A 23070-nucleotide genomic window follows, 5' to 3' on the forward strand; every position below is an offset into this window, starting at 1 on the left:
ACCGGAACGAGCGCTTCCACGCATCAACCAATACCCCAATACAATGCCCAACCAATGCTTGTACGCAGCAGGCGGGCCCTATCAGAACGCTCTCAACGCGCCGCTCCTTCCACCCAACGCCGCATCCCCGCGCTGCAATCCACTCACCGATGCCCATGCACTCACAACGCACTCCACAACCGTCCCAGCAATAACTCACCTCCTGCACAATTCAAGCCATGCCACGCAAACAGTCCGCCCCATAGACGCGTAAACACAAAGCCCAGTCCTGCACTGCTCCTACCACCACCCAAACTATCGACACCTGCTTGATGCCTGCTGTCCAGAGGTCACGCCAACCAGCGTCTACGGTGACACATCTGCATCCCCTCGGGTGCAAACCAACAACTCTAGAAATTGCAAATGCCATCCGCGCAAATGCCCCTGCCGGCCAACAATCTATAGCCGCCGTCGAACCACACACGTGCCAATGAAACCAAGCATTGCCTCAGACGCCATTTACTCAAACAAAATGCCTACGACACCAGGTATACCGCTTCCACACATCAACCAATACCCCAGTTCAATGCCCAACCAATGTTTGTACGCAGCAGGCGGGCCCTATCAGAACGTTCTCACCGCACCGCTCCTTCCACCCAACGCCACATCCCCGCGCTGCAATCCTATCATCAATATCCATGAGCTAACAACTCCCTCCACAGGCCTGAACACCAACTCACCTTCTGTACAACAGTGAGCACTACATGTCATGCAGGTGACGGAGAGATTGACTTCCACACCCCACACACGTGTGCACACATGTGCTCGAAAGTACACACGGACACTTGGTCACGCACAATGATGGCCCAGAGATAAGGCTAGACAAACTTGTGAGCCAATTCTAGTGTCCTCCGTGCGCAGGATCTCCTCATGTCCGTGTATGCATGGCTAGGAAAGAAAGAAACTTTCGTTGTTCGTGCAATGGGCAGTCGCAAACTTGCCATGCTGTAGCGTATCCAGGTCTCTCTATACAGTGACCCACGGAGCAAGAAGTTCCTCCCTTTTCGGCAAGCCTCCGGGATGTCACTCCGTGATTCTCCGCACTTCTGCCGGGCGTCAGTGCTCTGAAGCACTGAAGAACCAGAAATCCCACAGCAGCGGTAACGGTGAGCAGAACAACGGTTACAAAAGTCGCTCTAGTAAATTTAATCTTGCTGGTGGGTGTGGAAAAGTTCCCATTGTGAACAGGAAGCTCATGCTGTAGGGGATCTGCTCCAAAGCCCGAGATCGGGGCGTACGGGCGATGCCCGATCTCAGTCGACGCAACAGCATGAGCAGGGGAACTGAAGGGAGCGGAACCATTCATTTTGGAGATAGCAGTTAATACTATGTTCCTGCGCAAGAAAAAAAAAGCAGCTGCAGTCTCGAGCCGTGTTTCAGGCAGTGTTCCATCTCGGGGCAACTTGGCACAGGTGTCATGTTGCATGCCTCTGCTGGAGCCTCGATATTAGCGGCAGGCACTACGGTGGTGTCACTGCCTTGCGTCGGACCATAGAGCGGAACTTTTACGGATGTCTAATTGATGAATTAGACAATAAACAGAGATATAGAATACGATGCGATACTGGGGATGGTGGCGAGCTTCTCTGTGGAATTCCTATACAGTGTAGGCCTGTTCCCGACACCGCCAAGGGGCGCTCAGCGAAAACAGGCAGTTCAGTTCTTTTAATTATTACGAGATACCGCTCCAAGAAAACTTCAGTAATAAATAAATAGGAGGGAGCATAAGGACACACAGAGTGTCCTTGTGGGCAAATCGTGTGCAGCTGCTGTTGTGCACGAGAGACGCAAACGGCCGGATCTGACAAAGTGAAATCCCAGTGCGGGCCGTTCGGGGAAATGCAGCATTGAAACGAGAAGGGGAAACAATCGGGGAGTCCTAAAATTCTTTTCATTTTCGATTATGAGTACGTGTTTGGAACTGCCCATCTCAAAGACCTCATCAAATGCAACAGCGAATACGCGATCCAACTCGAAATGTCACAACGCACACTGGCCAAACTTATTCTGAGTATCACCTGCTAGTGAAACAGTCGAACAACTTGCGTCCTGCGCTTCTGCGTACGCAGAAATCTTTGCCATGCAAAAGGCGGAGTGATGAAATTGGCCCGTGCGGCCTCTCAAGAGCGAGAAAGCATCAGGGGAGCTGAGGCAAGGCGTGTCTTCCTAGTGCGCATCAAGGGGAAATGCCGCCATCGCACCTGTGCAGGGAGTTCTAACGCTCGAGAAGAACCAGACAACTCGGCTGCGTTGGCTTCGCTCGTTTCAAGAACTCCAAGCAAAATTCAGCAATTGGTTGCGAAGGCTCCGCCTGTTCGGAGAACCACAGGCAAACTCCCCAAATTAAACATGCCACCCGCTGCACATGAATGGTATTGCCACTTACTCACGCGCCCTAGTGTAGGAGTGCAAGGAGTTTTGAATGGTCTCAATTCAGGGCTAATGCTAGAAAGACAGCTTAAAAGACAAACGCCCACCTCTACACGAGCATATTCGAATTCAACAGTCAAAAAATGTGTGAAAGAGACGACCTACAGGCGTGAGGAAAGCTGACTGGTCTGAAGCGATATTCGCTTCCAAGTCAGTACCGGCGCCTCAATCATCTGCCTCACTGCGAAGGGCGAATTCCGAAGAATGGACTTTTTAAGCATACGAAGGCCTAAAGCTTCGTGCATCCACGCGAAAAAGTACCGAACGCGTTGGAACTCTAACTTTGTTAGCGCATCCTTTCTTCGGCGTAGCATAAGCGTAATCACGGAACAGGCAGCAGCGAAACGAAGCCAGACGTACAACTGTAGACCCTTGATTTCTTGAGGATAGTTTACCCTTTTTGGAGTACCCATCTCACGATACAGCACGCCATAACACCATCTCACAGTCGCTTACTAGGCATCGTGCTCCAGGTGCCAAAATATCACCGCCCTCCCGCTGAAGGAGGCAACCACACGGTACCATGCTTGCGCCCACCAGCGCAACTTACTGAGCATTCAAGATAGTGGTCCAACAGTATCCCGCTACCGCAGTTTCCACCAGCTGCAAGCAGGTGTCGATATGGAACACACTCAGGGAGGTTACTTCATGCCACGAAAACGTTCTCAAATTCCCTGTAAGTTCTGTAAGCCCTGTTGCAGCTCAATTTTTAATTTGCCTACCCATTCGATAGATGCTAAGTTGTTGATATTTGAATTTCTAATGCAGTATCATGTAATCGAATGGACCTTAACTCAAGCGGTGACCTAGCGGTGACTTTTCGTTCCCCAATTAACCTAGTGCACGTACAACGGTCTGATGAGTCGAGACGTAGAATTAGTTCCCTTTTCAGACAAAGCCAGCGTGAGGAAAGAATCTTCTTTTGTGAAGTTACCTGCATTGGGCAGGTCTCAGCCCCCTTGCATAGGAACTATTAAGTAACGGAGGTGCCTTCAGCAAATCGTGCTCAAGTGGGGGAATCCGTTTGTAGCCACTGCCCCACGCAATAAGGTGTAGTTCCTGTGTTCTCTTAGGCAATCTCCGTTACCCACCAACCCGCAATCATGCACTAGACCCTCGTGTGTATAGGTTTTGGTGGTGTTGGCACCTTCGCGACGTAAATGCCCTCGTTCTGTGGCCAATCAGCTACGTCTCACGGATCTGGACCGCCTTTGGCAAGCTTCCATTTATTCACTTTATAGATTATTTGCTTTTTGTGGAGTGTAGGGACTTGAAACATTGAAGGGGATAAAACGACAGACAACTATGGCAAAAAGGAGGGCAGCAGCCAAGGGCGGCAACCCACTGCCTGCCCCTCTCTGTCTCTCTCAAGAGGCACGCTGACCCAATGTGAGGGCTCACTTGTGTGGGAAAGTGACCGGAGAGCTGGAAACAGGAGCGTCCGGTGCTTCAGCCCCCTCAGCCGCCTCCACTGCAAGTGCCAGGATGCGAGCGCACAGTGGCGTGAACCAGCTCATTTCTCAGGTCAGATGGGCGTGTTATTGCGTTTTATAAAGGAGCTTGCACATACCTTAAACCTTTCAATGCAGATATGGGGGTGGTTCTTCCTGTAACTCCAGCCCTCTAGCCTTGCGCACTCAAGTAGGATCCAGTGGTCTCCATGCTCGCAGTGGACCAGTGTAGTGCCCGAGCACTACAGTAGGCTCCCCGCTGAGCCCCTAGCGGCCAGCTTCGGAGAAGAGCACAATATAATGCAATAATAGTAATTAATAGAGATCGTTTGGACAAGAATTGTGGCGAACTGGGTCACGAGAGCTCACGGCCCTCAGGGTTTGGAGCTGGCTGGGCCGCAGAGGCTCTGACCTCTGGGGGGACAGACACAACAGTCAGTTCTCTTTGGACTCTCCCTTTTTGTACACATTTGAACGGGCCTTGGGTTTAAGGCTTGTTATTTGAATATTTAGTCTGTTTCAGAGGTGAATCGCTGAGTTCGGTGATATATATTGACTCTGCACCTAAGCAGGTGCGTTATAGGGCAACACGTAGTAAAGCCCTGGGTGAGCCGTTCACTACACCTGGGCTACCAAATCCCACGTAGGCGCCTTCTTCAGATATGAAATTCGCAAATGCTTCCTTAGTATTTGGGATTACTTTTGTCCTATATCATGGACCAAAAGTCGGCAAATACAGCGACCCCTTTTGCGCAACCTCTTGCCGCTGAAGGGGAACAGTGTCGGCCGCATGTTGGTGTGAGCTTGTGCTTGGTCATTTGGTTGTACACACCCATCATGAATAGCCACATTTTTCAACTGGCAGTTATCCAGTTGTTTTTTTGAGCGTATAACGCAGCTCGTCGGTCTCTGTCCGAGCTGCAATCAAGTCAAATAATTCACGATACGAGTTCCCCACAACACAGCTGAACACCCGAACCAGTCTGCAGGCGTCGTCGGACAGCAATCCAAAGGGTCAGGCGCAGCAGGGTCCCTCTGAAGTACGGAAGTGTATTTCCACTTGAATGCAGGCTGCATACAGAAGGCCTAGTAAGAGCTCATCTACATCCAGGGGCTGCGTGTGGCGGCACCAGACAAACGAGCCAAGCGCCGATCACTTCCCAAGGAGGAGAAGGAAGACGATGGTAGTGGATATGTAGTTGGCACAGAAAAAGGTGAAGTGTGTAGCCTTGCAAGGGAACCGGAGCTACCCGCAAGAGCGGACAAACTCTATGCATTACAGGAGGAGGAAATGTGCAAAATGAACCAATCCAGAAGTGAAGCGTCTACGGAATGTTCACTCCACTGTCCTCGTGATGATTCCCATTGTTTCTACAGTATTGCCTTTGCACGACGTTGAACGGTAAAAACTGCATGCACTGCACTCCCGCTGTGTGGCGTGCTTGGAGCCGTGGGAAGAAGGTAACTCATCTCCTTCCTGGAACCCAGGCGATGGTATGGCATAGGGCCACGTTGGAAGTTTACAAAAAAAAGGCAGAGTAGAGTGGTTGATTTGAACAAAACACCGTCAATCGCTTCATTGTCGCTTGGTGGTCTGCGGGATACAGAAAGCTAGTCTCTTGTAAACCAACCTTCTATGGGCGTCTCCAATTGCAGCGAATAGAGAATCTGGTGCAGCAACATGATACGCTAGGTCACTCTGCGCGACATAACCCTGACTATGTTGTTCATCCGAAGGTTTGTGCTTACTGTGCTTTTGGACGGAGAGCCGTGACAAGGATATTCATACACCAGGCAGAACCTGCCCCCTCTTGAGCAAAATCCATAGAGTAGAACAGTTATCCAGTGGTTCAAATGAATACCAAGCAACGTCGTGACGCCTTTACTTTGGTGACTAGAGGAAGTACATCCTTTTTGCATATTTTATCTCATTTGAGGAAAACACCGCCGCACATGAGTCTAGACCTACCTGAATAGGAAAATCAAGATTAACACTTCATCGTGCAAAAATTGCGGTCAGTCAGTTTCTCCGGTTCTTCGTTGCTGGCTGCAATAAGCAATTGTCCATGGTGGGTTGCCATTCAGTTGTGTGTATCCCAGTACCACCACAGTCGTGGAAGCATTCACTGTGAAATCATTTGAACTGTACCTCTGAAACTCCCAGCTGCATTGAATGGCATGCTACGTTGTTCCGTTGTTCCGGTGTACAGGGATTAATATCTACTAGTGAACACATTTGACTACGACGCTGCGTGATGAAAACTGTCTAAGAGTAATCTCGTGTAACTAAAAGACCCGAATTGGCAGTGTGTCATACGCCTCCCCACTTCCTCAAGATATTAGGCATTCCTACGTAGATGTTTTTGGTTTCTCATGGGAGGGATCCATGCATTCCGCAGACAGCTGGTCCTTTTCCGGGTCGCCGATGGCATCGGCTATTGTTGGAATATCTTCCTGTGGCCAAAATACATTCCAAGGACAAAAACAACAACTCGGAAATCCTTTAACTCCGCTGGAAGAAGGCTACACGCCTGCGCTTCTGCTGCCTAAAGGAATATGTACCTCGCCGTCGTCTGTCGCCTGGTACCGCGAGACATCTATTTCAAGCTCGGCAACGTCATCGTCCACACCTAGCTTCAGATTAGTGCAGAGGTTCTGCGCAGGAAAGAAACCCGCAGGAATGCACCACACAGAGTAGCACTGTATGGCACAACTCATTTATTTTTCTACCTAGTAGAAGCCCGGTGCCTAAATATTTCCGCTTCCAGGGGTAGTGGCCCCATTCTTCCTAACAGGCGGTCGTTGCAAGATGGGAACTGTACGCAAAGCAACGCTAGCGACGAGGCCAAATGCCCATGCATTCCCATAAAATAATGGGCTTGAGGGACCCAAGCCAGAGCCTAACTCGCAGCTCGCTCAACATCCTCCAGCTCTTCAGTTCCCGGAAACGCAGATCCACGGCGCAGGCGATATGTTGACGCATGGATGCTTCAGCTGACGTGGGAAGGAGCCGAAGGACAACCAAGACGTCCCGTCCCTCTAGCCACCGCACTCTGGGCGTTAGCTGTCTGCGACACACAGCAGCTGCAGCACGCGAATTATCCACCTGAGGACAAAACTCCAGAGGTCAATATTTTGATCATAGTAAAGAAAGCAAAAGTGAAGGGCAACTGTCCTAAAAGAAGAAGAGAAGAGCAGCCCTTACTGCAACAGCGCTTGTGGGACATCTGCGCCAAGGGCCACTAGGGACTGCAACAGCCGCGAAAGAGACTTCGCTACTTGCCGCTCGAGATCAACGCTACGAGCTGTCCCAGAATCGCCTGCTTCTGCCGGGATCTCAGGCTGCACACCGCATCACAACAGGCGGGCACTTCCATGATAACCAAGGCATAGCCCCGCAATATGTGGGCACTTGCGTGACGACCCGATTTTCTGCCCTTTTGCATGCAGCCCGTCTTCCCCATCCATACAATATATACAACGCAAGTTTCGTCTATATTATCATTTGCTCCATCGTGTGCAGAACTGCCCTGCAGGGAAGCAAGCAGCTCGTTAGACACTTCCAACGTACCATCTGCAGCCTTGAGCAGGCAAGGTCACAGAGTTGCTTAATGTAGCGCTGCGCCACTTCAGGCTGTGGGTGGCTGAGCAAAGCCTTTGCTGCGTTACCCGTTGCGGCAAAGGAGAGACGTCCGTATAGAAGCCCCTCATGGGGAGCCTCAAGCCGGGAAGATGAGGGAACTGGCTGCACGTCGTGCGCTGCAGCCCCAGGTGCTGGCGACTCCATGAGGTAGCGAGCTACAAGACAGAAACGACGAGATAGCTGCGCAGATGATAAGACTGGGGGAAGACGCGGGTCTGCCGGTGCGGCTGCAGAGTAAGTAGCGGCCTGTGACATCGTAACATCCACCACTAGCTGCTGCCCCTCTTCCCATCTTCATTTCACCAGCGCACCGCAAACCACACAAACCTGCGTGTCATACGTTCACCTATGCTACAACGTACAGATGCGACAATGCTGGAGGAGAGGTATGAATGCCATTAAAGTACCCATGCGTGGCAACTGCACCCAACCGTCAGTGCATGCAAGCTCAACACCAAGATTGCCTAATTCAAGCAGACAATAATCCGTCGTCTATTCGTTCATCTTCCATTGTTGCGCCTTTTCGTGGCCTCTTTGGCAAAAATAAGCAGCTACCCGCACTCAACCACCCCCACCCAAAATCCAGTCTGTCAAAAGAGACTACAGGAGGCCGCATCTTACAGAATCATCTGCCTCCTCTGCAGCCGCTCGTTCCTTCTGCATCTGCGCCAGCTCCAACAGAAGGGCTGGCAACAATTCGGGGTCCGCGTCTGCGGGACGTGCAACGCACAGCAACAGGTACCTCTTTGTACACTCCGCTGTTCAAGAGTCCATCACAGCCTGGCCCTGTCTCTCATCTCAAGCCTGCTAGAGCTGGCCCAGGCCACTATCACTCCTTACATTCCTCTTTTAGAAACTAACTGACCTTTGACCCGTCCCTTCATTAATAAGTTTAACCATGCGCCAACGCCAGGGTCCGTACGGTACTGACGGATTGCCAGTATCAGAGAGTTGGCTCCTACGGCGTCTGCAGGTGCGGATATTGAAGCATACAGAATCCGTGCCTTTTCTAATAGAGCGTCACTTCCATGATGGTTTCTGCAAGAGTGTCCACGGCAGGACGCTGTTTCCAAATCCGAAGCTATTGTGCCCTCAGGCCAACGCAGGCCTTGTGATAGGCAACCCTCCAGGTATCCATCGATGAACAACTCTGCGAGCATTCATCCAAGTCCACGCAAAATATAATCCTCATCCAGAACAAATGCTCCTGCTTCTATATGCAAGAACGTGTTCTGCACCCTACGGCCAAAAAGAATTAAAAATTTTACCCGCAGAAGAGAAGCACTGCAGCAAGACGCGCTGCACCACGAGCAGCTCTGCGCCTCCCAACAGCGTCTCCTCCTGGCTAGGAGAGCTGTCCCCATATATGAAAGACGCAGCGATAGCGAGGGCGCCAAGGCAATGCAAATCCTTCAGGTCCTTCAGCACCTGTACAACTGTCGTTCCAGGAAGAGACCCCAGTGCGGACGGCGAGGCCAGCAAGGTCCGCACGGCGACAACAGCGGCCGCGTCGCTCCCATCTCCCCCTCGAGACGCCACCTCGTGCAGGATTTCTGCGCATTTCAGGGGTGTCAAGTGAGGGCCCCGCTGCTTCAGCTCCTGCCGCAACGCGCGTGCCAAGGGGTCATGGCTTAGGCCCACCGAACGAAGTGCCGAGTCCACCGCTGACAACTCTGTCAAAGAAAAACATATGGCTGCTCGAGCAATGGCAGGAAGCGCTGCTCTGTAGAGAGCGGCATTGTTTGTTGGTGGCTCTGCGTTACCTTCTTGCATCTTTCGCGGCAACCCCTGGGCAGAGTCGGCGAACGGGTTTGCGAGCCGATCGAAAGAAGTGAAGGTGCGCACAAGCAAAGGAAGACTACGCACAGGAACGCTGCGTATTCTGTACTTAAAAAAGGTAGAGAGAGACCCCACCAAGTCCGCTCTGAAAAAGCTGAGATCAGCGAACGCCTCTGCCGCTGTTAGCGCTTCTGTGACAGTGCACGTGGCGAGTTGATGCAGGATCTGGTCTGCACAGCGGTGTAGCATCTTCGAGTGCCTGTACGAGACACGTGCGCACGCCCAAAGCGTTTGGATGATGTCTATGCTACAAAAAGTCTCAGCCTGTGCCTCCACCTGCTGCGCCAGCTCCCCAAAGAGCAGAGGGTGGGGGTGATTAACTCCCCCGTAGGCAGCAGCTACAGTTGCGATCCCCCGAGCACCAAGTTCGTCGATCTTTCGAATACACTGCACAGCCAAAATGTCAAAGAGAGAACTGTTGGAAATGTTGAGGCGCGCGAAGGACTGCAGAGCGACCGCCAGGTCTGACGCTCGGCAGTCGTGCGCCTGCAAGGCGAGAAGCTTCCCCAGACGACTAAATAAGGAGGCGTCCCTGTATCGTGCCTTAGCATAGGCGTTCAGAATCGCGACAATCTCTCTCGCACGGAAACCTTCAGACATATCCCTTACAGCAGAACTGCAGCGCAGCCAAAAGTTAGGATTGCGCAGGCGAATGCGCCCGGCCAGTATTATGGTGTCTTTCAGTTCACCCGCTGATTGCATATGTATAGGCACTCTACAAAAGCCACTGGGGACCTTTTGGGGGTCGATAGTCATTTCGTAAGAATCGTATTCATCCAGTCTCAACCGCTTTGTCGCAAACCCCCGAATTCCACGCAAACGCTCCCCGTGGGGGCAGCTACTCCGAATACCCCACAGATTCTTGTGCCCTGGTGCTTCAAGGAAAGGACGCACGGCGGTGGCGCTGGCTGTTCGCGGTGAGCTGTCTGTAGGAGGCTGCTGCTGTTGCAGAGCGTAGAGAGCCGACACGGAGAGCCTGTGAAGCTTCCGTCGGCACTTAGTGCTTTTCATAAAATCAGCTGAACTCACTAACAATGTCCTAGTAGGTCTAGTGCCCACGACGCAACCCGAAGCTAGAACATGCATGGTCTCGGAGGGAAGAAATGAGTGCAGTGCTGGCCAAACCTGGATTGGTAAGAGCACGATTCACAGGTTCTTGCTAGTTTTGCATAATCGCTGGTGCCTATCATGTACAAAAAATAATGAAAATTTGGCGGTGTCTTCGGAGATTCTCGCGGCCTCAATCGTGCCATTCCGTCCCGCGCGCATGCAGGTCAGGACCCATCTCGAAACAACTCTGCGGGGTTTTATGTTCCTTCCTCCCCCTTTGTGTTCAAAAAACAAGTTTTTATTGTACAGTGGAACCACTCAGATAATTTTCTTGTTTCACAGTCACCTGCTATAGCTTGTGCTCTACGCGGCTCCGCCTGGATGTCGGCCTCGAGAATGGCACATCTGTTCAGGCTAACTCGACCCTTCTTATTGCCAAGGGCATGCATTAAAGCGGGAGTTTTCTGCCTGGCTACTTTAGCAAGTCCCTCCCATGCTGCGGCGGCCTCGCCGCCTCCACTGAAGACGGGGTTCCAGGGGCCCTCCGCAAGTGTCACCGAGGGCCCATCGAGTAGCAGCAGCTTGAGACACTTTAATTCCTTTAAAGAGATTCTAGGCGCAAGCGGCGGCGGGAATGATGAGGTATTTCACCGCCTGTCGGAGCGCAGCATTGCTGCGTACTTCGCAGACAGGGAAAGCGTCGACGCGCAGCTGCTGCCAGTGTTAAAGAAGAACAGGCTTGTGTTGTTTCTGGAAGGTACAATAGACAATCCTAAATCACTTGCGTCCATGAACATCGTCAAAATACTCACCCAACTCCAAAGTGTCCCTCTTAAGGCCGTCGATGTTACGGCCCATCCAGCGGTCTTGGGATTCGCGCTGACTCATGGGTGAGCTACAGATGCTGCAGAATCATCAAGCTGTTGATGTGGACCTATTAGGATTGAAGTTTTTACCTTGTAGGGTTTTCAGCATCGCATTGTACAGATGTGTATGTGCGTATATGTGCTTGCCCGTTCCTCTGTTTTAGCATGTTCAATTTAAAAGGAGTGCTTCGGGTGAGTCTCCAATCTGTATATGCGCACCTCTTGCCTGCATTTCTGCCGCAGAAGGAAGAAGCGATGTCCGCTCCTATTTTCGGATGGAGTCTGTTTGGGATCTCACGACGAGTTATTGCAACTCTACCAAAGCGGTGCCTTGGCGAGGCAGATTGCCGGCCAGCTCCCTCCTACAACTCCTTACTTCCCGGTCGAGCTGCCCATTGCACTGTACTGAGCTGTCAGTAACTCATGGCAGTGGACCATGTTGCTTCTTTAGCCCCTGGAGGACACAACTGCACAGGCGGCATTACTCGGGGATTCCATCCCATCTTTTCGGTTGGGAGGCGCGAGATGCCGCCCAGAGGCGAGTTCCGGGTGTTTCAATTAGCCCAAGCCCAGGCCCTCGCGACTGAGCTTCCCGCATGCAGTTCCTTCTTGTGTATGAGTCAACTGCCCTCAACGGGAATCGCCTTCATCAGCTTTGACAAAGTGATGATCTGCATGAATGCGCACACCAGTGTAGACCGTATTCTTTCTAACTGGGGCGTTGAAACTTCAATATGCCTACTAAGACCTCTCACCAGACTGTGATTTCCAACCTCGCGCTACGTTGTTCCGGATAGGTGCTTGCTGCTGGCAGTAAGGCGCATGACGAAGATGTGTGGTTAACCACGAGCGTACGCTATGTATTTACTCGATGGATAGATATAGGCAAGATGATTTCAACATCTGTGGAGCTTAGACGTGCATGAAGTAGTGACGCGTTGCTCGTGCGTGCTTCTACTCTCACGCACCATACACTCAGCCATGCTGCTGAGTACAAAAACCTTTCGACGCGCATGATGAACTTGCTACTTGCTGTACTATAGCATGGGACACATTTTCTAAATTTGTGAAGGCAAATTGTGGAGAAAGCTAGTTTGTGTTCGTGGAAATTAAGACGGATTAAAAGCCGCCGTGTTGAACGATACACCTGAAGTGGCAAGCTGGAGTCATTTGCAAAGATGGGTCATTCGACAAGCTGCTACAGCATATCAGCATGTGAAATCCTACTTTCGTGCTGTTAAAACATTGTAGAATCATTTGGAATCCTCTCTTCGTTTTTCTGAATATGGAGCTTCCGTGGAGGCGGCACGGTGCCGGGCTGCACGCACTAGTTGCATTCGTGAGCGTCATTCTTTTTCTTGTTGGGCGGACAGCAGCTTATCCTCCACCACTGGAGCTTGGCGATGATGCCGTACATGAGGCTGAAGTACGCGTTGTTTCTTCACGAAGAGGCAAGTACTGGCCTTTCCTACCTGGGCATACGAGCAGTTTCAGAGGTATTTTCCCACAGCTGTATCCTACACAGTACTTTTACCTCATGCTCATTTCACCGTGACGGCGGAGGACTTCTCAGCACGGTAAAGCGACAGCTCGCACACATCAGCGTGTATATGATGCGTACACCTTCGAGTAACAGAGTGATTGCGAACAAGGTCCTGAAGGTCAGCTGACTTCGTGCCGGCCCAATCAGTCGTTCCCGAAACAGAAGATACAGATCAGCATCCACGGAAGCCCAATAGACTGGCACTTCCGTCTTGTTGAGGCAAGTCCAGTGCATGTACTGTACTTCGGCATGTGCTATACCACTCTGACGTCTGCGACGTCAGGCAGTTCCCGAAGGCATCAAATTAACTCCACCCATTGAAGTTGAAAGGCTCCCAGGAAAGGCTCGTAGAAACCACAATTACAGATGTCGGATGTAGTAGAGGTGCTTTTCAGGAGATTATACGGGTGCTGTGTGGAAAGCCACTGTTGTCATTCCAAGGAGCATTCGGAGCTTGCAAACGAGACCTCCATCTCCTCGTAAGACAAGAGTCCCATTTCCATTCTTTGGTTGCAATACTTAATTCGTGTCCAAACAACAGCTAAGGAGGGAGCGGGAGCTTCCGGTGTGGAGGCTGTGGGGAGCGCCGTGCCTGGCGTGTACCCTAGTGGGAAAACTGGAGGACTGCAAGGGCTGTTTGGTGGTCCCTCTGCTGCCTACCCTTGGGATACACGCCCCGCATTGACAGGCGCCACTCGAATTCCACCGAGACACCGCGGAAAACCACTGCCTTCCGCTTCAGTTCTTGAGAGCATGCCCCTCCCATCATTTGACAACTGAGAGGAAAAACGCTGTATGGCGAGCAGCACAATCTCGCATCAGCATCTAACCTACCTCGTGTTCGGCCGGCCTAGCCTGAGCTCACCTGAGCTACGGCAGTGCAGAACCAGCTGGTTGGCGATTTATCGGAGCGCCCGTACTTTGAATGTGCCGTTTGAGCGGAGCCCGAAAGAACGCCAGCAGATAATTGCTGTTCTATACAGACAAGCCCAGCAAACCGGTCTTCCCACTAAGCAATCCAAGCCTAGCACACCCCTTCGAGCAAGTGCACATATCAATGCGCAGTGCTGGCGAGGTTCTGGCGGGAGGATGACGGCGGGCACATAGCATCAGCATATTTATTTACGCAAGTTGTACCCAAACAAAAGTCAACGCTGAGGTTCCAAAATCGTGCGGGCGCAGTTTGGGAAGGCGAAAGCATTCCCAAACTGTGCCCGCATGAGACGGCTGGCCCGCCTTGCCCTGAGAGTTCCTGACAGGCAGCCCACCAACAGCTATGCGTTCCAAACAAAAAATACTGATGCACAGTGCGGCAGTCGACAGCTGTTACACCAGCTGCACAGCACGAGGTCTTCTGGGGATGCCAGCACTTGGCAAGACCAGCCACACTAGCTTAAAATGCGCAGAGGCTCTGACGCGCGCAGTCGCGTGCTCGAAGGGGATGCGATAGGGGCATCTACAATTCTGTCAGGTGGGCGAGCAAGAGCCAATGGGGGAGAGGGACCAGACACTCCGATGGCTTCCCACACGCTTCCTCGGCGGATACCAAGCGTTCGCAGGAGCAAATGAACATCTTGCATAGTTACGCTTTTAACAACCCGTTCAAATTCCGAAAAGTATGCGGGGGTTTTACGAGGAACCTGCACAAATGAAAACCGTCAATTTTGCCTATGTGCAACCGCATTTGTACAACCAGTACAAGCGTAGGACTTAGCAACAGCGATGCATTCACGTGCTTGCCTTGGTAACGCTGTGGATCGCGAGTCTATGCATCCCCTGCAAAAATGCAGACGTTCCAACTTACATCAGCTAACTGTAGGCCCCCTAGGAGGTCGAGCCAGTAGCGCGCGTACTTCCGATCGTGTAGGTGGCGGCTGAGTACCTGTTCTTTTGCGCCGTCGAGCTGCGACTGTAGCAGAGGTCGAACGCTTGTGAGCTGCTGCAACGCCAGATGAGTTGCCTCCAGCACGCGTTCCGCCTCCTCTGGCTGCGTGTGGACTGTAATGATGAAGACACCGCCCCAGAGAATGTCAAAGGACATCACATCAAAGGCCGCTTCATATGTTAACCGCTGTTCTTCTCTCAAAATAGAGAAAAGACGCTTGGTAACAAGCTCCTGCAGAATCCACAGGGCCACTCGCGGGAAGGCCGGATGTTTTCGGTGCTCGTCTGTCCCGTGCCGCTTGACTTCGAACATTTTACCCTCCATCTGCTCGGCATCAGAATCATCCCTGCGCTGTAGAGCTTCCATTTGGTCCCATACCCACAAGCCGTTGGGGTACCTGCCCCATCGGTTACATGCAAACCCTCCAATATGCACCACAGCTCGCGCCTCGCTATCCCGCACGTAGGCATGCAGCCGCCTCCCCCATACTTTTGTCCAATGGCTGGCAGAAAGTGACTCCTCCGTATCACGCGAAGTACTCCATTCCGGCGCCTCCGCGCCCATTGAACCCTCCTGGAGGCGGTAGTAGGGAGACCGTAAAGACCATTGGGCGGGTGATTCAGAGGAAATTTCCTTCAGCGGCCCTTCCCCGTTCGTATTTGCATGCGTAATCGTACCTATGTACCTCGCCGCCAATCTCGCCACATGCGCCGAATCAACGTCCCCTACGACCGAAATTTCAATCGCTCCACGGGCCAGCTGCCGCTCGATGTGGGAGTGCATTTGCTGCTCCACAAATGGCAGCTCCAAGCCTGCAGTCACCGGTGGCTTCATCGAGTCAAAACGCGGGTCGCCCCCCGTCATGTTAAAAATCAGCTCTCCCAGAGAATAGCCCTATGAATATCCGCACTACCACAGGATGAGCCCTTCTTGGCACATTGAGATTCATAGCACTCAGTACGTAGCCACTCCAAAACTCGCCTTGTGTAGTTTTCAGTAGGGATACGCGAAAAAGATTGAATATAGGCTGTGGATGCTAGCTCACCACCAGATCTCGTGTGTATGCGTGGTAGTCCATGTGAGCGCGTTGTTTCGCACGGCGAAAAGCCGACTCTTCAAAATGGAAGGCAGTGAAAATTAGGTGAAGGAGTTGCATCGCACTCTCCAGCGTGGAGGTTCTGACGTAGTTGCCTGCTTTGTCTGAATCAGCGTCGCGGGCCGCAAAGGCTGGCGCGCTGATGTCAATGGCAAGAAACTCGTCCATGCACTCAATGCTGACTCCTGCGCATGCAGGGAAGATCCAACCCACAAAGCAGCATGGGCTCACAGAAGACCGTTGACACGAGAAACCACACCGACCACGATGTTCGAATATAACGTCATGGAAAACTATAACAGAGCAGCAGCAGGCATTGTTCCTTCCACAGGATTTGAATCATGAAAAACTGAAATTCGGTTTCAGTGCACATGAATCCCCTCGCCCTCTGTTGGCCCAGCTAAAGAAGGCAAGTTGGCGCACAGCTTCACCAACCCCTTGCTCCCTTGGAATGCTAATACGATGTGTGCATTCACATAGCCTGCACTAACCGTAAGCACCGCGGGCTGGTCGACCAATGGAGACGACTTACCGATAAGCCTCTCCTGACAAAAAGCTTCGATCTGTTGCCGCGTGAAAGGGCCCACAGCGCCCCCTTCCATCATTGTCATTGCCCCCAACATTATTGCTGCGCTTTGCTCCCTCAAGTTATCGAGCCCTCTGCTGTCGATAACCCCCTTCGCCGAATCCAACATGAAGGCCAAGCGGCCTCCTGCAAATAAGTGGACATGCGTATACGGTCGTTCCCAAGGGCTAAAGATGAAACTTCGAGTAAGCATTAGCCTTCGTTCCTCACTAGCTGGCTTGTGCTTGCGTCTAGTCTTTTTCAACAGAACAGATTGACAGACCAGGTATCAAAACGCGAATCAGCGCGGACCCGCGTTCCTCGGCCAAAGGCTTGACAGTAACTTTTGCGCCATTTGCAAACTGTAGCATCTGCGCGTTGGGCCCAGCTTCCCTCAGCCTCTGGGTTACTGGTGAGAATCCCGCCGCTTGGCGCCGTAGCGCCTCCAACTCTTCATTCGTTAACAAGTACTTCGGGGTCTGTACACCAAGGCAAATGAGACAAGTGTTGTGTCGGGCACTGCAAGACGCAGTCCCATCTTCGAGACCAGCCAGGCAATACACATCTCGCTCGTGCTTTTAGGAAAGTTTCCTTATGAAGCGCTCACTTCAACTCCCCCTTTTCTTGATGGGACAGCACGGGACATGGCGTCGCAGACTTCCCTAAGGATGGTTTCCTCCGGGATCGCAAGCATTGTTTGATTGTCTCCGTCGGCACGCTCTCCATCTGGGGTTCCTGGGAGGTTGGCACCTTCTACCTTGACAGTCCCTGTCTCCGTCTGCTCCACTGCGATGTGGCCCTGCAGCTGTGTTGACGGAAAGCGCCTTCTTTGTGGCAAGCAGTTGTCCCCGGTGTTTTGGGGGCCCCCGGATTGCACAAGAAACGCGCAAATGGCGTCGGGTCCGCTGTACACTCTGTCTTTCTCTATCGGTGTAAGCATCCACTTCAACATGGTGCGCGCCTCTTCATTTACTAGAGCAAGCAGCCGTTTCAGATTTTCTGAGCCTGCAGCGATTGTGCGGTCCCCTGCTGCTGCGTCCTCTGCTTGAGGCGACGCAAGCTTGTTTGGGGACCCAAACTTTCCACTGGTCAGCTGCAAGGCAAGACCCCGTTCATCCTCAAGGTGCACTACGCGGTGGCCGCAAGCGGTGCTGTCCATGAGCAGCCGTATCATGTCTCCTGACGAGAGCAACTGCATGTGCATGCGATCGAGGTTAACCTTATATGAGTCAAGCAAACTTGCCAACTCCGCTTCGCCTAAGCCGTGCTCCGCCATTTGGCGCACCTGCGCACCCCACAAACCAGCCCAGACCAAATTTAACGCGTGGCCTTTCGTAAGACAGGAATCTCTCCCGTGTCTGACGCAAAGGCAGGAGACAGCTATCACGCATATCCTGTACAGCACTATTCAGGACTGCTACTCCGCCGCCAGGACAACCGGCGCCTTTGTGAGATGCGTTCTTCACACACCTTAACGAGTGAAGGTTTCCGTTGCAAAAAACTGAACAGGGCGGGTGGCTCACCTCTTCAACGGCGACGCGCACAGCGTCTCGCCACCGGCTCTGTTCGGCCTCGGCCTCCACGCTGACAATGCGGCACCCTTCCTTGACGGACTCCGTATCTGCGACCTCCACCCGCATCCATGTATCATCCTCTCGACGGCACCGCTCTGTAAATCTAATGGCGAGGGCCTGCAGGGCAAGTTTGCGGGCGAGGAGGCGAAAGAAGTCGCCCGTCGTGCGCAAGGCGGCTAGAGGGAGCTTTCGGAGGAAGAGTAACGAGAAGTGCTGGAGTAGCGAATGCTGCCACACATGCAAGCGGGGCCTCAGCAAACTCCCAAGAGAGGCAGCAGTTGAGTGCGTCCCCTCGAAGAATACGCCCAGCGCCGGTGTTTCGCCGGTGTTAGTCCATTCGGGATTCGCCGAGGCATCGACAGTCTCGCTTTCCCTAGTCCAGGCGTGAGTCAAGGGAGGAAAGAAAACCGAGCTGCACAAGCAGCCAAACGCAACACAAGAATGCCAATTGTACTGGCAAGCGCCCAACCCGATGCCGCGAAGCAGCTGGCAGCAGAGCGAGCATGGTAAGCCAGCTTGGGAACATTAATGAAGGCTGTGTACATCGGGATAACAGAAAAGAAGTTGTAAGGCCAATAGCGGAAGAGAGCAGCGGCTATGGTGTATGGCTGCCTACTGTTTCTTTACTGTCCTCTGCAGCCACCGGCTACGGATTACTCGCCACTCCTCTTCCCCCGCTTTGTCTCCCCGAACAGGCCCGATGATGTCGTCTACATATCTGAGGGCCGCAAGCGGTGCCACATCCCCAACGATGTATAGCGTGGCGTTTTCTGGGCGGTAGAATCGAGCGAAGAACTTGCGCACCTCCTCAACGCTCCAACTGCGGAGCAGTTCCATGTCCCCGATGGGGAAACGGGAGGGCAGGATGGTGTCACTGTGCACCTTGGAAAGCTGGGCCTGCTCCTTTCTGTAGAAAATTGTGTTCACTAGAGACGACTCAGAGAGAATTGCGGCCTTCTCCTTGAGAAGCCTCTCCGAGGTGAACTGGGTGGGGGCCTGAAGAGCGCCGGCGCAAAAGAAAAGCACCGGCTCGAAGTGTCTTTAGACATAGACCCGCAAACTGTTGCACCCTTCCGGAGGAATTACTGTCCCTAAAGTACACTTGTGCTCTCTCGGAAAGTAGGCTACAGGATCGGCAAGGAATACCGTGAAGACTTCTCGCATCATTTCCAGGGCTGCCTTGAGCCTGCGCGGGCTCCAGTCTTGACGGCCTGTAGGTTGTTGCTCCTGTCCTTTTCGAGCATTTCGTCCTTCCGTTCCATTTCTCTCACCACCACGCCAGCTCACAAAGTACACCGTATGGTGGAAGTCTGTGAAGGCGTTGGCCTCGCCTTGCAGCGCCACGACCTCTCCCCGCTTTCGATTTCCCATAAAGACGAGGTGCTCACAAAGATGTGCCATGCCCCGTTCACTGTCAGCCTCGGCCGTGCTACCCGCATGCACTTCCAAGTGCACCTCTAAGCTGCCTTCTGGGTGCGCATGCGGCAAGACGAACACTTCTAAGCCAGAAGCCAACAGTCGCCGCTGCAGGTAAGGATGTCGTGGTAGAAGCGCAGTCGGCAGCCGCGACGTGGCGGAATCTCCGACCTCCGCAAGGGACAACTGAGCCGCATGCTCCTTCCCCCCAGGGGCATAGGAAGCGAGCAACTGGCTAGTGCTTCTGTAACCAGGCCTCGACAATTGCTGTCCCCCACCCTCTCCAAAATTGTTGCCACCCCCGCCAGGCGGAGGCAGCGGAAAGGCGGGAGTGCCCCCAGGGGCCGTAGGGGTTGATGAAAGGCTAATCTTCTGCACGCACAGACTCGCACAACCGCCGCCCTACTTGTTACACCCAGGTGTTCTACACCTCAATCTGCAGAGGCCTGCTACTGCTCAAAGGCTCTGCATCTGCCGACAGAAATAGTGCTTGCTGTTGGCCGTTGCCCCAGCAATGCAGAAGGCAAATGCGACAGCTCCCAATACGCATCACGCACAGACACAAACCCAACAACAAAAACATCAAGAACAGCCGAGCTTGGAAAGGGGCACAGGTGATAATCCGAGAATTTTCAAAGGCATGCAAGTCTGCTCAAGTCGGCGCAGGGCTCGACGAGCCCAAAAAGTCTGTCAAAGCGTTTGCCCAGTGCTTCAAACTGGCTGCCGCCAAGCCCCTGCTTTTGGTTGCCTTGTCCCCCCTATCCACTGCCAAACCCTCTCCACAAAAGGGAGCCCGAAATGCCAAGGCGCAAGAGCGGCTACCAGCTCCTCCTGCAGCTGGTATTGCTCCCCCCTTCCGACAAGGCACAACTCTGCGCCACTGTTACTCATCTAAGGCTGCCTCTTCTGATAGCCTGTCCGCCATCCGCTTTCAGCCAGCAATCATCCTGGGATCTGGGCAGCGAGGCAACGACCCTCTCCACGGATGCGCAGCCCCCTGCCAAACCCCCAATATACGATCATACACGCCCTGTATACGGAATTTATACAGAATGCGCATGGCTGCTCCAGAGACAGCAAACAGGAGAAAAGCAATTAGAAGCACGGCTCTGTAAAGCTCCTGCTGCCTTTGCAGTCCTCCGCCATCCATTTGGCCACATCTTTAGCGTAGTACGTCGCGATCGCATCAGCACCAGCCCTGCGAAAGCCCTTAAGGGTTTCTAGAACTGTGGCCTTCTCGTCAATCCACCCCTTCTCCGCTGCCGCCTTGATCATCGCGTACTCCCCAGACACTTGGTATGCAGCAAGGGGCACGTTGGTCTTCTGGCGGACACGACGCAGGACGTCAAGGTACGGCGTCCCGGGCTTCACCATGAGCATGTCGGCTCCCTCCTGCACATCTGCACCCAGCAGAAAGAAATTGCAAACACCGCACGGCTTCAAGCGAGAAGGTACCCTGTCGACACCGGGGCAAGCAATGGGCCACTGAACTTCAAGAAACCAAAGTATCTTTCCTGCGCAATGTCCAAACCAAGACAGCCGCAACGGATCAAAAACGTCAAGAGGAAGGGGAAAACGCGCACCCAACTCAGCCTCGCGCTCGGCCTCCAGGGCATTGGAGATGTCCATTTGGTAGGTTTTCTTATCCCCGCTTCCTTTCATATTCGAGCCCACAGCATCCCGGAACGGCCCGTATAGAGAAGAGGCGTATTTGCATGCGTAGGACAAGATCGACGTGTCCACGCAGCCCTCCATGTCCAACGCCTCACGAATTGCAGTCACCCGTCCATCCATCATCTCGCTAGGGCAAACCATGTCCGCTCCCGCCCGCGCCAAGTTGACGGACTGCGGCACAACGTCTCCCCCAGAAACACAGAAAGGCTCATTCAGGAACCCCGAAAGCAACTGCCTCGTGTTGAAAAGGACAGAATACCCACTCAGGCATGCTCGCTTGTATGGAGGGTTGATACCAACCCCGCATGCGTGAACTTCACGATGGGTCATTGTCAAAGACATCTCTATCAAGGAAATATAGCCAGCACTCAGCTATTGTTAACAGGAGAGCGGGGGCCAAGCCAGCGCCCCTGAAAAGGCAACCGCACGGAAACTCACTTGTTTGCATATCTGGTAGACCGTCATGTCATTAATCACAGTCCCCGTGTCTTCATCAACGACGCCATCATGGCCTGATGTGCTGTATGGGTCGAGAGCAACGTCAGCTAGCACCAAAGCATCTGGGAAGGCGTCCTTGATTGCCATGATGATGCGAGGCATGAGTCCATCAGGATTGCTGCTCTCCTCCCCTGCCAAGCAAACACCCCAAATGCTACCCTTAACAGTACCCCCTGCTCAGCTAGGAACCGGCCACCCGAGCTGCAAACTGTAGCACGACGCAGCCATAACCGCTTTCCCATTTCCCAGGTACAGTTCAGCCTACCAAGGGGGCTCTTCAGGTCATCTTCCACCTTAGGGAACAGCATAAAGGCGTTCACACCGTAGCGGCGGGCCTCATCTACTTCCTTTAGCACATCTGCAGGACTCAGCCGGCGGTGCCCTGGGAGAGAAAGGATCGGTTCGCTGATATCCTGCAGGAAGCATTTCGAATCGGCAACACGCATCCATTGCATCAGGAGGCCGTGAGGTGGAAGGCCCTGTAGGTGAGAAGCTTGGTTGCTAAAAGTGTGAATGCCTTTTTTCAGGCACCAGAAACTATGGAGACGAACGAGCGCTCACCTCGTCATGCACGAAAAGCGGGTAGATCAGGCTAGAAGGCTTCACGAGGCTCTCTTGCACAAGCCGGCGCGTGGCGTGGTCCTTCCGGTTGCGGCGAGGGCGAGCTTGGATGGGCAGCCAGACCTCCCCATAATTGTTGTTTTCTATTGGGCCTCTGGGTGCGATAGGGTCATATTCCTCATCTGCATATCCCGCATCATCCTCATTATCATCAATATCATCATCATCATCGTCTAAGTCCGGCTCCAGCTCTTCATCTCCCTCGTCATCATCGCCTTCCCCATCATCTTCCTCTGCATCCAGCCCCTCCAACATATCGCTCCCACCTCTCAGTGCCCGCCGCTTGGGCTCGGAAAGTCTTCTGCCCCTGAAATCACCCCTCGCGGCACCGTCTGGTACGCCTCCTCGATTGCCAGCGTTGGAAACCCACTCGTTGAAGGCCTTCCTCATAGAGGCCAGCGCCATGCCTATACGGTCTGACGCGCTGCCTGCCGCAGCAGGCTCTCTCCGCATGGGCTGCTGCACAGCAGAGGCGCAGCAGCGCACACCAGCGGAGACCTCACAGCTGCGACTCGCAACGCCCGACTCGGAGCTAAAATACACACTTCCATGCTGCATGCATACACTGCACGCATTGGGAGAGCAAACTAGCCTCAACGAAACGGCTTCAGATTCAGAATAGAGGAGCCCCGGCCAAAAGAACAAAGACGCCGGCTCCCATTTTCGTCCCAGCTACACCAAAAGAACACCGAAAGCGCAGTCCTTCACACCGTGCTGGGCCCTCTCGCTGGTGTCATCAGCGGTAAGTTGCTGCTGTTGCTATTTCGCCTCTTCGCCATCCTCTGGGGCCGCTGTGCGCTGAGGCGACTGCCGGGCCCCGCTATACACGCACGGATCCGCAAGAGGGTCGCTGAGTTCAGAGCCCTCTCTACACCTCCGC

At 53.2% G+C, this 23070-nt stretch overlaps 3 protein-coding genes across 3 annotated transcripts; 1 reads left to right on the plus strand and 2 right to left on the minus strand.

Annotated features, from left to right (window-relative positions):
• Nucleotides 1–6443: 6443 nt before the first annotated feature.
• On the minus strand, nt 6444–10488 carry EAH_00019040 (hypothetical protein, conserved; the record flags this gene model as incomplete). Its single annotated transcript, XM_013393697.1, has 7 exons — nt 6444–6575; nt 6826–6988; nt 7126–7262; nt 7492–7809; nt 8185–8273; nt 8495–8713; nt 8832–10488. The coding sequence occupies 7 exons, from the start codon at nt 10486–10488 to the stop codon at nt 6444–6446; spliced, it is 2715 nt and encodes a 904-aa protein (XP_013249151.1).
• Nucleotides 10489–11241: 753 nt separating this feature from the next.
• On the plus strand, nt 11242–11727 carry EAH_00019050 (Glutaredoxin-related protein, related; the record flags this gene model as incomplete). The annotated part of the gene is made up of 2 exons (XM_013393698.1): nt 11242–11342; nt 11562–11727. 2 exons carry the CDS (start codon nt 11242–11244, stop codon nt 11725–11727), a joined length of 267 nt encoding a protein of 88 aa, XP_013249152.1.
• Nucleotides 11728–14249: 2522 nt separating this feature from the next.
• EAH_00019060 (M16 family peptidase, putative) lies at nt 14250–22595 on the minus strand (the record flags this gene model as incomplete). The annotated part of the gene is made up of 15 exons (XM_013393699.1): nt 14250–14501; nt 14666–15640; nt 15792–16027; nt 16375–16554; nt 16691–16886; nt 17015–17692; nt 17931–18393; nt 18598–18977; nt 19128–19769; nt 20172–20250; nt 20503–20797; nt 20981–21302; nt 21510–21700; nt 21835–21982; nt 22131–22595. 15 exons carry the CDS (start codon nt 22593–22595, stop codon nt 14250–14252), a joined length of 5502 nt encoding a protein of 1833 aa, XP_013249153.1.
• Nucleotides 22596–23070: the final 475 nt, after the last annotated feature.

This window comes from Eimeria acervulina, genomic scaffold (genome assembly GCF_000499425.1).
Source record: "Eimeria acervulina Houghton genomic scaffold, Eah_scaff127, whole genome shotgun sequence".
NCBI classification, from domain to species: Eukaryota; Apicomplexa; class Conoidasida; order Eucoccidiorida; family Eimeriidae; genus Eimeria; species Eimeria acervulina.